Source organism: Montipora foliosa, chromosome 12, assembly GCF_036669935.1.
Source record: "Montipora foliosa isolate CH-2021 chromosome 12, ASM3666993v2, whole genome shotgun sequence".
NCBI lineage: Eukaryota > Metazoa > Cnidaria > Anthozoa > Scleractinia > Acroporidae > Montipora > Montipora foliosa.
This window is the reverse complement of record NC_090880.1, coordinates 23781298-23797648: the sequence shown is the minus strand read 5'-3', so window position 1 is coordinate 23797648 and position 16351 is coordinate 23781298. Positions and strand designations below refer to the sequence as shown.

At 40.0% G+C, this 16351-nt stretch overlaps 2 protein-coding genes across 6 annotated transcripts in view; one reads left to right on the top strand and one right to left on the bottom strand.

Moving 5' to 3' along the window:
- LOC137978658 (keratin-associated protein 9-1-like) overlaps positions 1-16247 on the bottom strand; it is an 18281-nt gene extending 2034 nt beyond the window's left edge. The window contains exons 1-5 of one of the 5 annotated variants that reach the window (XM_068825670.1): positions 16127-16247; positions 8763-9286; positions 8066-8302; positions 4719-4994; positions 1-3409 (exon numbers count right to left, since the gene is read on the bottom strand). The exon at positions 1-3409 is cut by the window's left edge and continues 2034 nt beyond it. In XM_068825670.1, the coding sequence (XP_068681771.1) occupies positions 3044-3409; positions 4719-4994; positions 8066-8302; positions 8763-9286; positions 16127-16214 (1491 nt within the window). In that variant the 5' untranslated portion in view covers positions 16215-16247 and the 3' untranslated portion in view covers positions 1-3043. Of the gene's footprint in view, positions 3410-4718; positions 4995-8065; positions 8303-8762; positions 9287-10141; positions 10183-13349; positions 13560-15574; positions 15686-15992; positions 16046-16126 lie in introns of those variants that run through there. The other 4 variants (XM_068825674.1, XM_068825671.1, XM_068825672.1 and 1 more) reach the window with 4 other exon arrangements.
- Positions 15236-16351, top strand: part of LOC137978660 (uncharacterized) — a 33197-nt gene continuing 32081 nt past the window's right edge. The window contains exon 1 of the mRNA XM_068825676.1: positions 15236-15255. Within this exon, the coding sequence (XP_068681777.1) occupies positions 15250-15255 (6 nt within the window). The 5' untranslated portion in view covers positions 15236-15249. The remainder of the gene's footprint in view (positions 15256-16351) is intronic.

Below are 16351 nucleotides of genomic sequence, written 5' to 3'. Positions count from 1 at the left end.
ACTTTTCCCTGGATCCAACCCTCTAGAGTCCAATCGGTCAGTTTTAAACGTGAGTAATGGCGGACCGTGAAATCCAAAATTTAGACTCAAAGTAAACGGCTTTTGGATGAAAGTCAAAGTTCAAAATTTTGTCAGCCAGGTGTTAAGCAAACACTTTCAAAGTCTGAAGAAAAAACGGAAGTGATTTTTTTTTCTCAGATGCATTTTAAACCCTTGAAACTGTCACTCAGCTCGTCACTTAGTCTCCTTCGCAGCCGTTTTTTGGATGTCACGCAACGCTCTCCCCAGAGGGTTGGTGGGGCGAGAGTCGCGCGACGCCACGCCCCTATAACTGCTGCGAAGGAGGGTACCGGTCATTCGGCTGGAATAGTTTCCCATGAGTTTTACCCGAATGGATCTGCGAAAATCAGGTTGGACACTTTCTGACGATTACATAAATAAAGACCATTGCTCAAGGGTATAGGGCTAGGCAAAAATACCAGCGGCGGCCGGTTGAAAAGAATTAGGGAGTTGCATGGACCACGGCAACGTCAACGAACACGTCACTTTGTTGTCGTTGCCGTCGTCGATTCTTTAAGCTCCCTATGACACGCTGGCTTGGATTTACACCAGCGTTTCAATACGCGCAAAGGGTTTTGGCTATCAGCAGCACTTTGTAAGTCAAGGCACGTTTTTCGAGAATGGTTAGCCCTTATTTGCTCTCATGGGTGCTGTGTACAAACAAATTTCCCATTTTGGGTCTTCGTCTTGCGTGATGAACAGTATCACTTGCAGACAGCGTAACCTCAATTTATGTGCGGCATATTGATAATCAGAGTTTCTTCTCTTATCTGCTTTTTTGATCAGTTGGAAGCAAGGCAGACTTCATGTAATTTAAGTGAAACGAAACACCTGATTTGAGGGATCCTTTCTAGTCACAACAAATAGAAGCGTTTGGAACATTTGCTCATACAAATTAATAATGTGTTTAACAATATGCTACCATTGGTTTATATATATCGCTTAAAAGTTATTATGGACCATAAAAATAAATACGATTTGTACGGGAAGAAGCCGCACCTCAGTGACGCTCTTTGTAAGTTTTCAAACCGCCGTGAAGATTTTCCCTTTGGATCTGCAAATCCTTGTTATTTAGACTCGCTTATTGTACCTTAAGGCCCGGGCAAACATCTGTACCATTTGTTGCCCCCTCCCCTCTTCCTCCCCTCTTCCTCCCCTAACCGTGTTGAAACATTCAACTTTGTTATCGCGAATGTTGAATGAAGTTGAAGCCGTTTTCTCCCCTTCTGCGCACTAATCGGTCTCTCAATGAGGTATCCATAGTAACAACCGCGGCTGCAGCATGGGACTGAACAGCTGTTGTTGAATGATGTGCTGAAATCGTTTCCCAACCCCAGCAGTCAACATCGTTCAAACTATCGTTCAGCAAAATCAAACGGATGTCGAAGCAAACGCCGTTTTTTCCCGAGCCTTGGTGGCTCACACCAGCAATTCTGAGTGAATGTCTAACAAGAACGATTCTCTCTACAGCACTGTTTCATATAAAGACAATGTCATGATGCCATTTGAAACACCAATCATTGCTTAACAAGGTGCACTTGTTAATGTTACGTAATAGATTACCATGGAAACAAAAGAGCCGTCTAGAAATACGCTATATTTTGCTTTTAAACGTTTATATCTTAAGACGAACTCGGTGAATCCCAATTTTTATTGCTGGAAAGTGATTAGCAGGCTTAGACCTTTACAGTTAGAAAATTTTATGGTAGCTCTTAATTCGCTCCAGGGAATTTTTGTTAACTTTGCAGAGATTTTCATCATTCTTTATTGGGATTCGTGGAACGACAAATAACCCTTAAGTATTCATTTCAGTCGATATCGATCGCTACGGCCAATTTTCCATTTTTTTCGTCTGCAAGAATTATACCTGCATAGAAAGAGATTGTGCGAAACCTGTTGCTTGTGTTCGTGATAGTCGTCTTGCGAAAAAAGGAAAGGAATACCTTTCATTTGGTGCGCTTGTGAAGCCCCGGTGAGTCTGCGCAATGCAAAATACAAATACAAATACATACTTGATTGACCGCTCCCCATAGGGGGTTTGTTCATGCAAACTGTTCATGGAAATAGTCGATAATAAGGGGCACAAACTCCATCACCTTCTCCCGCCGCTTAATGCCATAACCTACAGAACTAGGAAGAGCAGAAAATTTAGAGTTCCACTTTGTAAGACAAAGAGATTTTCAAGTTCGTTTATTTTGCATTACGCCTCTCAGTTGTTGAGATCTTAATATAACCTTTAGCTACGTATTATACTATGTTCATACTTTTATACTTTTAATAACTCTAAGATGTGTAAGCTTTCGTAAAAAAGTTTGAGTTTAGGATATTATATTACATTGTATTTTACATGTTATTAACTTATTGTAAATAGTTTTTACAAGTAATTCAGTCTTTTGACTGCGATTTGTATTTTAATAAACGCTTTATCTATCTATCTATCTATCTATCTATCTATCTATCTATCTATCTATCTATCTATCTATCTATCTATCTATCTATCTATCTATCTATCTATCTATCTATCTATCTATCTATCTAAATTACTAATCTTCAATATTTTGTCCATTTTTGTCACTTTTTTTCAAGTGACCCTTGGAGATGGCGCAAACCGGGCGAAATCTGTTCCTTGTGTACGTGATAATTGTCTTGCGCGGAAGGGAATATCTTCCATTGGATACGTTCGTATGTGAAGCCTAGCGAATTCGTGCGTTGTGAAACAAAGGGAAAGAGGATCGATCAGTAAAAAAGTTGGACCAAGATTGTCACACCAGTCCCGATGGAACTTCGTTACTTTCAGATACCTTGTTTCCCGACAAGGGTAGTGAGGCATTGTTGCTATATTTACACGAGAAAGCTGAAAATTATCGAAGTGTACATGTTTTTGCGTCCTTAAAATGAACGTTAAATTTGGACATATCTCGTCAGTCGTTGATTTCCAGAAGACATCAAATAAATCGTGAATCTGCAAAGTCATTGGCTGTTTTCAATAAATAAAGGAAATCATGATGATGCATAAGATTTTTACACCCAACAAATTATCCCACAATCTTCTTCGGCCGTTGGAAGTTCTGACGTCATCGGTTGTTACTTCGTGCGTGCCCGGTGAAGCTTTGAAAAAGACCACATTATTTTGTTTTGTTCTCTGAATTCTCGAGATGGTGCAGTTGTTAGCCGGGCAGTGTTGTTTGCAGGTGTCTGCATCTGTAAAACAAGTCAAATTGCAGCCACCTCCGGTGCAATTCTGCAGGCAATTCAAGCCGTGACATTCCAACGAACAATTTCCGGAATTGCAGAGCTGGACGCACGATGGTGAGTCACACATACTTTTGCACCCTCCTTTGGGACATCGCTATGGAGATAAAAACGACGAATTTTTTTATTCAGAGATAAAGTTAAAGTTTGATCATGCACAGTGGGGAGTAATTGAAATAGGTCCTTGCCTGAGAACAGACCATAGAGCTGTGCATACAAAAATGATATCTTTTGTTCCCTTTTTCCAGTCTCAGTTTCCCAGGATCCCCGGGTCTTTGGTCAACTAAGGTCACCAGGACAGGAGTAAAGACTCTTCTATCGCGAAGGAGTTTTGTAGGGAATAAATAATAAAAAAGGGTTCGAATGGAGAGGAATGTTTTGGTCCGGCTCTCAGGGAATGTGAATTTCAGTTAAGCCACTTTTTAGGTAAAATACAGACGGAATCATATTTCCAGACACATCCGCCTAAGACCAAGCAAAAAGAAAAGGTGGCGGCATTACCCAATGCGATGTTAACGCGTTCTGGTAAGCTTATATGAAGTCATCACGATGAAGACGTTAAGGGAAAATGACATCTGTTTCTAAAATCACGTTCTGAGAATTCACAGAGCCCGGCCTAGTTGTCTACTCTCTCTTTCTGTCTCCTTAATTTCTCTGAAGCTCCATCAATGAAGATTGAGGCACGGTGGAGTAATATCGTGCAGGGCTCCCGGCCGCAGGCTGGCTGGTTCGAGATCCCTCTGTTAGGTCAGATTCACACCGTACCACACGAATTTTCTACCGGTTGAAAATTCGTGCATTTAGGGGTTTCATTTACATGGAACCACGCTAAACGTACGAAAGTTTATAGAGGCCTCGCCGTTCAAAAAATTGAACGCCCAGATCGGGGATGAATTTTCAGCCGGTAGGGTTGAAAATTTAACCGGCGCGCTGTGAACACCTTGACCGTCTAAATGTTTGCACGGCAAAGGCGTGGTTGCATGGATGCGTGGAACCTCAGCTACTTTCGTTCGCCTTTCTCTTTTTTGACGCCTTTTTGGATTTCGTAAATTAGCGCTCTGCGCATGAACAGATGGTAAAACCACTGAAAAAAGCTAAGCTTTAATCCGGTTCGTCAGTTCCGTGTGAACAGAGCGAAAATATTATACGGTCCAGTGCGAACGAAATGGCCGGTCAATTTTTTCAATCGGTGGAAAATTCGTTCGGTACCGTGTGAATCGGACCTTAAAGTGTTGCTTCCTTAAACAAGAAGACTTACTCCACATGGTATCTCGTCACCCAGTCACCCAGGTGTATAAATTGGTTCGGGGCACATACGATTGGGGCTAACCCTGCGATGGACCAAGCTATGCCGCTACGGCCGTGCAAGCCTTTTCTCCTTCAATGCAGAGAGGTAGCTAACATACCTGTATGCATTGATCCTTAGCCTTGCAAGTCATGTCGCAGTTTCCACCCTCCGTGCATCGCTGCTGGCATGTTTTGGAGTCACACGACTGTTGACATTTTCCATCAAGGCCACACGATTGTTCACACTTGTCTCCGGTGGTACAATTTTGCTTGCAGCTTCCCTTGCAGCTCTGGTAGCAATTGAAAGAGGCAGCGCAGTTTTGCTTGCAGTTACCGTTGATACAGTACTGGTAACCCACTTGGGCTCGAATTACCATCGTCTTTGCTCCGCCTAACTATGGAGGGAGTCAATAGCACGTCACATAAATTTACTCTTTCATTGCTAAAAATAATTGCTAAAAAAATCAAGGCTTGTTAGCCGCCAGGAGAAAAGAAAAATGCTCGCAACCTAACGCGCAAGAGTATATGGGAAGCTCATAGGCTAACGCTAACGCAGATTTCACAAAGACTTCTAACTGTGCTCGCCTTCGAGGACCACCTGTGGAGCCCTTGCTATCGACCGAATGCATAAATGGCGGCCAAAAAAAATATTCTTTTGTTTATGTGCTAACGAGATGCTTCTGTGAAGCATACACTGGGTTGCCTGTGGTACGTGCTACAGAAAATCAGAAGGCACTGAATTGTGTGGTATTGAAATACAGCATTCCAGTCTCTGAAGAATAACAAATAAAAGAGAAGCGAGAAACATTGGCTTCTGGGCTGACATGTTGATAATTTTCAAGTTCCCTCACAACTTCTTTCACCACAAGTGTGCCCTCTGAGCAGCTTTGTAATAATAAACTTCACTGAAGTCAAGCCCTGTTTCGCGGGGTTAGTGTTAGGATGGGAGACCAAAACAATAAACCCCTCACAAAAAACAGAAACATCTGACCGAAAATACTATTAACGCTAACAAATGCGAACTCAGCAAGGTACAGATTTTGTTAGCTTGCTTTATGCAAAACAAATATTGATGAAAAAGCAAATAACTATTGATACATAGTTTTCAGAGAGAGCAGAAGGAAGTTTCCCGGACGGTCGATCGAGAATAAAATATTTACGACATGAAAACAACATTAATTTTGAACCGTGAATATAGAATATAAAAAGTTACGATCAGCGACAAACATTTTGGGAGATTTTTGCTACGTTGAAGTAAATTGCAAAATCGAAAGTGACATGGCCGGAATTCAGCGGGCGCCGTGATTAAGTTACCGCGGCATGTTTACTCGCCAAACAGTGAAGCATCTGTGTCAAATGATGGCAAGATACCGGGTTTTTGTAAGTTTCTTTTTCTGTCAAGTGTTATAAAGTTTGACAATGAAATGAGCGAAGTCAAAACAAAGATCACAATCGCCCAACTCTTGTTTATGCAAAGTCAAAATTTACTCTCCAAGACGCGTACGACGTTATTTATCACCAGGTAATTCCATCATTTTGGAAATAGCAGCTACTTTATTATTCATCTGCGTCACAAGTTTTCACTGATTTTGGGGCTCATTTTGTTGAAACTCAAGCACGCTTCCAACAGGCCTGTGAACCCTTCCTGCTTACAGAGCAATACTAAAAAACTTCTCCCACATCACATTTCAACCTTAAGCTCGAAAATTCAATACACAACATGATATTATAATTCACAAAGGCAGAAAATACCAAAGAATCCTTTTCCAGCGAAACATTTATTGAAACAAACAACATATTTGCTCTTAGAGGCGAAAACCTCTTCCTATTTCATTGCGTGCATGAAGACAAGAAACTCAATCGTGTCAAATTACCATGTACTTCAGGTAAATACAACTCACTTTGATTTCGTCTCGACGGGCGATAGATTGTTGTCGAAGTCCAGTACTCGTCGCTTTTGAGATTCCTGCCTAGTTTATCCAACTGACGTTCCATTATTGAGCTCCATAAGGGTATATTTTGTTTAAGGATCCACTAAAACGCCATTCGCGTTACATGACTTTCGACGCCATTGCAGGCTAAGTTAATGATTCTACTGTGTCCACCAGAGAAATCTACGCAGTTCCACTACCCTCTCGATCCTAAGAAAATACGCGCAGAAGGCTCTATGCACAAAGACACCACTTACCAGGGGAGTGACAGGCAAGACTTTTACCGACACGGAAAAAAAAAAAATTAAAAAAAAGAAAAAAAAGAAAACAAACAAACGAAACGCAGACCTCGACTGGGTTTGCTCATAGGCAACCCAGTAATTAGCCTCACTAGCCTCGTTTGCATGGACAAAATATAAAAGAAATGTTGCTTTAGAGCGAGGCTAGTGAGTCTCATTAGCACATAAACAAAAGAATACATTTTTGGCCGCCATTTATGCATTCGGTCAATTAGCCAGACCCTATCCAGGCTAAAGTTGGACCACGAATACCATAGTACTCTAGTTTAAGTAAGTTTGTGTGCTACTTTATCGAAGGCTTTAGAGAAGTCTAACATCAAGAGATCAGTCTCGTTTCTCGAAAATACCACGCGTATTTGATTGGATAAAATTATTTCTGCCCTTGTTCCAAACGAGCCTGGAAAAGAGACAGTTCTCAGTTATCTCTTTCTGAGGTATACAACGTTGATTCCAGCTAAACGTGTACGCGTTATAAAGAGTGTCTTTAAACAATACTGGTGTACTACATTTTCCCCAAGAACAAGTAATTGTTAACCGAGAGATATTGAAATGACGCTCTTCATAATACAAGATGAGCACTGACTACAATAAAAGACAACAACTTGAGCTCAAAAGCTCAAATGAGTGAACAAAAACTCGAATAAACGAAAGTTTGGGCTGGAATTGCAAGCCCGTGAGCCACACAAGAACCATTTCCGTGATTTTCTTCTTCTTATCCGAAGACAGACGACATTCAACTCCCTACCAGGTGATCTGGTGACGTAATTTAGGGGACTGGGAAGAAAAATTTTAAAGCCGTATCCCACAACCGCCCGCGGCCTTAGGTTTTTGTTTCCAAATTTCCTGCAGTATTTCCATCGCCAAAACTCAACAGATCATTCCGTGCCTCCCAAATTACTGAATCAACATTCAAGTGGAAACCGCGGAGATCTATCCTCGCCTCTGCCGTGATGAATTCGAAAATAACATCCAAGGCCTCGCGCGGTCGTGGGATACGGCGTTAAAATTGTTCTCCCTAGCCCTCCGAATTACGTCACCAGATCACCTGGCCTAAAGATGGACAGCGGAGGAAAATAAAGAAATACGATGAACAGCATTCATACAGTTTAAGAGAAAAAAATGGGAAATGATGCCGTCATTTTTCACCTAACTCACCTAGGTGTCGGTCGTGCAGTGGAGTATGCTTAGAGGTCCTTAGAGAAAGATGATGTCACAAGTCATGGACATTTCTCTCACCTGTCTACAGGATCGTTCTTTGCTCTCACAGTAAACCAATGGACAAGTCTTGAAAAACGATGAACAATGCTGAGAACAGTCGTCTCTTGTTTTGCATTTCATTTTGCACTGTCCGCGATTGCAATACTGTCGGCATCCGTCCGAGGCGCATCTCAGCGAACAGTTGCCTTGGTCGCAATCTTGGTTGCAAGAGCGTTTGGCATTGCAGCTTGCTTGACAATGGCCAAGCCAACAAGACTAGTGTGTTGAGAAAAATATTGATCAGACAGGCACATTCGAATGAGCACTGATCTTGAATTCGTTATGATGACACACGATTTTATTTTACATCGTATTTTACAGCAGAGCGAGAAAGCACGTATTTATCCACCCAGCTAAAAGAATAACTGCGACTTGCTACCTCGCATTTTCCCTCGCTTTAGCATAGGCTGCATGCCTTTGCTTTGCGCTGTGACAGCGTTATTTGATTATTTACCCACGATGTTGTGACGATATCGCGGTGACTGATTACGCCAATAACGGATTGCTCCATGTCTCTGTCCTCAGAGACTCTATTGTCGTGGTGGTGTAGCGCTTTTGTCATGGCCACTTTGTAAGTTCGCTCGCTACAGTTGTCATTAAATCAGCTGAGTTTCAGGATATTTACCAATCTATTTTCAACTTTGAATGTCCAAGAAGCAATTTCTCAACTACTCACCTGTTTACAATGATCTCCAGTTTTTGGACATTTAAGCTTGCACGATCCCTCATTACAGATCTGCTTACAGTGAGAAGACGATCTGCAGCTCATGTCACAGGCCCCTACGTCACAGTTCTGAGTACAATTCGAGGTTTTACAAAAGATTGATCCCGAGCATTTTGCAAAAGACTCGCAGGTCTGATGACACGTCTCCTTGGTTACACATCGCATGTCACATCGGCCGCTCCAGCATTCTTGGTCACATGACTTGAGCGGTGATTTAGCTTTTGAGCATGTCATATCACAGTCTTTGTTGCATTCTTGTTTACAAGTGTCGTCAGCAGCCGAAGAAAGTTTGCAATGGTTGACTTCAGTCTTTGTTTCTACTGATTTCATTACAGTTGCAAGAAACAATGATAACTTAACCACTGAGGATGAAGAAAGTAACAAAACCATTCTCTTCTTTAGCTGTAAAACGAAGTGAAATCCAATGATACCGATTGTCCCACTGTGTTGACGAAATATCTGAATCGATAGGAACGCTGTTGAATTAAATTACATTAAAATTAAATTTACTGTTTTTTGCATAAGTTGGTAATTTCAGGTTGTTGTTTTGCAAATGAATGGAAATGCTTGCTGCATGCATTTCAGTTTTTGGTGGCGTAGCCTTTGCTGTTACAATAGTTACTGTAGTTGCTCAATATCTCCATTATGAACTCTGAATCGGCATACTGAAATAATTCACGATAAAAATTTGATGGATGCATCATTTAAAATATTATCTAAGGGTTAAACGTGAAAAAAAAAATTGAAAAAGACACCTTATTTGTTCAATATTATTCTGACACTTTTCCAAAGAAAACAAAAAAGTAGTTTGAACGTCAAAATATTTGCGGACGTGGCCGTGTACTTTTGTACCTATTTCTCATGAGAACTACATTCAACCAATCTTTAGACAAGAAAACGAACTTCGGTACAAGTTTATGCAGCTGTTTCTATTCGTTTGAGCGCAGAGCAAATAGGCAACCATTCTAGAATTTGTTCTTTGGTAAGGGACGTTCTCAATATTCTCTCACAATAGTCATTTAAACTGGGCTTTAAGTCCTCATTATAAAAAATGTATTTTTAAAGTTGAGTGTAAACTTAACTAGCAACTGATAGAAATCTGTATTTTCTTCCTTTCGTTTGACGATTCGAGTTCCTTTGTGCATATTTTTAAAAAAATTGCTAGGAGACCTTATCTCATTTCAAGCTTAAACTGCTTAAACACCTTAGGTGTGACAAAACTAATACTCGTAAACTCGAGCCTTTGAGTTTATCGTTACGAGCAGAATTCCAGTGCTAAAATTTGACTCCCCGCTCATTGGAAAACAAAATCAACCTACAGTAAGGCTTACCGAGGCCGGTAGTGTTCCTTCTAGCGCGCTATTTTGGTCTGTCCTCTCACAACGACGAGGTAGTCAACCCCCTGCTAAGGTTCTTATGTTAATTACGCCTTTCACCAGGTGTGTTTTGTTTATTTCCACTCGTGGTTTTGGTAATTAGTTTGTTTATGAACAATATTCGTAGTTGGCAATTCTAAAAAGGTTGTATATAATAGCAATGACTTGCGTCGTCCCAGTTCATACAGAATTTCCAAAATGATGACGGTCATGAAAAAACGGAACCATATTAAGCTGGGCTGAGGAAATTGGCTGTTTAATCATAGTTAATATGGTTTCGGTGATGCACAATGAACATTGTTCATTTCACTCGAGCCTTTGAGTTTATCGTTACGAGCAAAATTCCAGTGCTAAAATTTGACTCCCCGCTCATTGGAAAACAAAATTAAATTAAATTGACTCGGCAAGTATGAGGAATTTCGAACTGAGTAGTCAAAAAGGAGTTGCTGGACTAGGGCCTCTGGACTGGAGCTCAAACGTCTTCAGTGCGTACACAATGCTAATTAACTAATTGCTTTATACCAGTTATCACACAGCTGCGCTCGACACTAATTTTCCTAATATATTATTGGCAGTTCCAGCAATTCAAGGGACATGAATCGAGTCATCAGCACGAACAACAAAAACGAGTTAGCACATTCTCATGTACGTCGTTGGATTGCTTGAATATGGTTGCTGCGTTACAAAGCAACATAACCCAAAATTTCCGTTATACTGAATTATTTTATTTTTTTTTGCCACGGCGGTAAAACCTAAGGAAAGCAACCATGAGTTTGAACCTGGTGTGTTTACCATTTTTCTAAACCTCCCACTCGGCTTTGTAAAGACGAGAACTGAACAAACTACTAGAATTCTTCCTCTACTACATCAAACACCGTGACCCGAGATTTAGATAGTATTTAACATTTTGTTCTTTCTAAAAAAATCTTGTATGGGAAAAGCCGCGGTTTTTGTAACCTACTTGTCTTCTCCGTCTTCGAAAGATTTCATTTGACTTAGGGATGACAAGAGAGCAGGCTTACTTGTTTCGGCTATCGAGCGAGTATTTTCGCGGAGGAGCCGCCCTAGGAGAAGATTGAGACACGCGAGAAACAAACCTTGACTTGACTTGAATTCAGTTCTTTATCTTGCTCCTGTCATAATGCGCAACTGACCTGGGCAGATTAGTTAATGGCGAGGTTTCTTTTCTTTTCTTTTCTTTTCATTCACAGACAACCTACTGATGCTGAATTAGTCACTGTTTGTACATCGACCGCAACTGATCATCTACTACCTTTTTAAGCTGCTACGCCCAGACACTGTTAAAAGTACTTCTGAAATCTGTTCACCTGTTTGATTTTCAATGCGGTCTCCTTGATCGGTTTCAATTTTCCATCTCTCTCCTACCACATTAAAGTTATTGGAAGGCAAGACTTAAATCAACATTTCTAAGATATTTATAATATACTTTTTCAAGAAGAAGAACGTGTGTTTCTACTCACAGATCTATTGGCCACCTTAATCTATTTTCGAATGGTTCTTTCAAGTACACCGTCATCTTTCTCAGAAATATCATTTGACATTGTCGAACGGTTGTAACACAGGAGAAAAAAAAATCAAAAAACAGTAAAGGCCTTTAACTGACAAATTCGTTGAATAAACCGTCATTTGAATCTTAAATTAACTTTTGTTTGTAGACCCAAGAGACGAACACGGAAAATAGTTATAATGTCTTTGTCTTAGATACATGTGGTTGACCGAGTTCACAAAACATTGAAACTTTGTTTACGGAATTTCCATTGGTAAAGCGTGTCTGTTATCGTGGTAAACGAGGAAAAAACGAAGTTAAATGATGAATTAGATTAGCACTGACAATACGTCACTTATGTTCATGCAGGTGACCCTTGGCTCACAGAATTCGACATTATCAAAGTACACATGAGCAGAGAATAAACACGTAAATATACTTTATTTACAGCGGAAATGCATTCAGCTACGAAGCTAGTTCACGGGCAATCCTCTTAAATATGCTGAAAACTAAAAACTACTCAAACAAATCGAAATTTGATTAGGAGCCCAAACCGACAAGGAGGCGATTCGCAGTGTTGTAGAGTTGAATCGGGAGTCCAACGTTATTATGGACTAGCAAAAAATGTATGGTGGGCAATGACTTCTTCCTGGTTACCGATTAACACGTGCTCTCATTGTTCTTTCGTGAGAAGTTATGACTACAGTAAACGAATCGACACGAGGATTAACTCCATGTAATGGATTCCGAAGCTAACAGTCTTGTCGTTTTCTTGATGCAACCGACAAATTTACTGTAAGTTCTGCATCTTTCTAAACAATCTACTCATTAGATGGGAATTGTTAACCCCCGTAACTGAATACAAAGAAGTATCTCCAAGAGAGATATCTCTTGGTATCTCTGAATCATCCACCACCTAAGAAGTACATTCATCCAGCCGTCTTGCTTAGGCAAAATTCAGAAAAAAAGACTTTAAAAGCTGTGACCGCGATGTCGACTAGAATGTCATCTCAAAATATAACTTCGCATGCACAGCCATAACTTTTTCGCGATTACAATGCTCACGTCATACAATGTGGCTGAATTATTTGTCGTCGAAACCTTAAATTTGGCGATTTCACGTCGCTGATATGCAGAGTACCGCAAAACGATGTGCTAAAATGCGTGCGGCGCTATTTCTTTTCCTCCTTCAACCAATCATGATATAATTGCTTTGTGGCGTTGTTTCTTAAAATCCCTTAAGTCCACTTTAAATTAATTAAGGCGTTCTCAGTCTTTACAGATCCTGGGATCAAGAGAAGGCAAAAACATGTATGATTGGTTCAATGCACCAGTTTCACCGGCGCCTTTTGCGCACTTATCTCGAGACAAAAAACGCTTTGGATAAAAAAAAAAGTTGTAGTTTCGTTTGAATCCAAGATCACATTTAATAGTGCACCAAAGGTATTTTTCATCTTCTGTAGCTTGTTGTTTTCGACAAAAACATTCAGTATTACGGAACATCCCCTTAGAGATTTTTAAGTATCGTTGATAGGGACCCGGTAATTTCTGACAGAACGTCACTTGAAATTAATTTTGCACGGTCGTTAGTTTTCCGTGATAATTCCCGATTTCGTTCACGTTGAAAGAACTTCAGATAGAAAATTAGTGACTTACTGTTACACGTTCAAGTTGTCATCAAAACCTCAAACTTGGTTTGTTTTGCAGACCACAGCAAAGAAATGAACCGGCTAAAATTTGTGTTGCACGTAAAGAACGATAATTTTCTTTAAAACCCATATTATTATTGCTCTACTCGGCAGGTACTTCCTTAGCTGTAAATGTTGTCCTATCCTCCCACGGGCTCTGACGCAACTCGAAAAGAGTTCTCTGTCACATATGACGCACCGCAAGGATGACTCGCGGAACCAATACCACTATTTGTTAACGACTTGCGCATCGATCTCGTACAAACGACTACATTTCGTTCCGCAACTGGCATAACCATTCCATAGCGTGCTTTTGTGTGACTAAAATTGCACAAATCATTTTTTCCGTAATAGTCTTTTTTTACAGAAAAACTGAAGGCTGAAATTGACAACATTTGAAAAATATCTCAGTAATATGTCAATAATATATTCAAATTAAGCTGAGATTTTATTTAGAGCGATTTTAAATTTTGCGTGTAAATGGGAATTGGAACAATACAACTGATAACACTTTCTTGATAGCCATATAAAAGTCTGGTGAATCTTGTCCTTTACCTACCGAGACCTAACGATTATTTGAGAGGCAATTGTGTTCATTTTAGGTGACTATCATGAGCCAAAGTGGAAAAAACATTAAAATTTGTAAGAGGATTGGTAAATGTATTAAATATATTGCATAGTCACATCATCATGCAGTAAAATATATTGCAGAGTCAACTAAGCTTATTAAAATATATTGCACTGGTTTGAAACCTCACTTTACTCATTATTTTTTTAATTTCCTATTGCGATAGTCAACACGCATAAACAAAGCAAACTCGCTGTTGCTGTAGATGACATTGTTAGCGCAATTGATATTGAAGAGCTCCATCGTCTACCGTTAAGTTAATTTCATTGCCAGTTTGTCAGAGATCGGCTCTCCAGCCACATATGAGTAGACTTGGTTCGGTCCTTAGCAATACATGAACGCAGTTGTCATCTTGTCATTGCCGCGGGAAATTCAAATTAAAGGGTAATGTTTAAAAGAAGTTGTAAATTTTAATACAACAACCGCCCAGGAAGGTCCAGGTTGTAGGGGACTTAGTGTCGTTTTGTATTTAACAACCACCTTAGGATGAATCGTTAAATAAAGACCTTTTGATCTCGTTCACGTTGAACAATATGGGAGAATTTTGTTTTAACTGCACCGATGCATAAGTCAGTGATGAGGAATTAAAATGAAGAAAATAGCAACTCTAAATTTTGCATAATCTCCTCGTCGTCAAAACCTTAATTTAAATCTAGTGATTTCACGTTGTTGTTTTTCGGTGTGCATGTGCAGTAAAAAAATGTACTCGGAAATGCGTGACGCACGTGCAGAAAGATTAAACAAACTATTTTTTGGCGTTGCCGTTAACGTAACCGTCTTCGTTCCCTTAATTCTAAAATTTGTCCACGTTAATGCCAAGTGCAAATTCTTTCTTCCAAACTGTGTCAAAAACTGTTTTTGTTTTAATAAGTTTGTAATGATTTCGAACAGCACGAGTTCGATGTGACCTCTAAATCAATTGAACAGTGTTTAGAAGAATACCACCATAAATTTAGCCTGTTACGATACACCATCGCGCACTGCAAAAAAGCGAACACGCGGAAAGATCCCAGAACAAGTAAAAAAGTTAAATATACCTTTATGCTAGAGTAATACATGTACAATCTTTATACGCGTACGCGGTTATGACGGCGGGGTAAATAACCTTTCCTCTAAACCATCCATTTGCATTGAAAGATAAGCTTCCAAGATATTTCACTCGATTACATGGCATGGTGTCCCCGTTATTACCCGGTCAATAACCTTCATCTAATATAAGCAAGAAATATCATGCACAGTCATGCAGGTAAGCAAATGTCTAACTTTCAATTTCATGTATATTCGGCATCCACAATTCAGAAATACGAAATTTTAAATCTTCGGGCTAAACTGAAGCTATCATCTACTTCACTAATTCGCTCGCTTTCCAGCCAGTGAAAGATAAGTTCTTCTGGTCGTTAAAATTCACATTGGAAAAACTGGGGATGAGAAAGGAAGGATAATTATTGACGCCTTCGAGACATTGATGTCCTTAAAAAAAAATCGCCAAAAAGGCAACTATTGACATCTTATTGATCAGTAAAATGTTCATTTTACTATCACCTACGACTTGTGCTTCAACTCACCTGGACAATCAGCATTCCGAGGTGTTAATTCAAGTAAAATGAACAGCATCTATGCTAACACCTTTCAATTAATCTGATTAACATCACAAGGAGATCTTTGTATGGGATTCGTGTTTGTACACTGCACGAACAAACTTTTCGCGTGCCCCAAGCTGCTTGTATTTGCTGCTTTGTTTTGCGCCATCAGCTTTGTTTTATGTTTCGGCTGTTTAAAAACACGTGGAGACACTCAAAACGTCTCATGCGTGAAATATTTTCAGTTGCAATGCATGGGCGCTTTTAGTGCAAAACAAAAGTGACCACCGAAGTCAAGATACTGCCTCCATTCATAGATCGACGCACTGCATATATATTGAAGTTCACACACACGATTCAGTGAGCAACACTGGCACTTAAAGAACTGAGTTTGTAAGCCTACCTTCAATGAAAGTCCCGACGTGTTTAAAACCCTAGTCGCGGGGGGAAACGATCATATCACCCAATATTTATTATTCTAACAATGAGAGGCTGCACTCTTGTCACACATTATTTGAACAAATCAGAAGAAAGCACCTGTTTTATGTGTTATCCTTGCCAGGCAAAATATGGTGATAACATCGAGCTTCCCTCTTGTTTGCATCAGTGCACACGATATTTCCATATTTTCCCAGGGGTGAAAATTCAGTTAATCGAAAAAGTAGACGACACAAACAAAAGAGGACAAAATTAAACTAACGGCTTTAGCAGCTGACGCGTGCCTTGACGTAGACGAAGTGCAACATCGTAATTTAACTACAC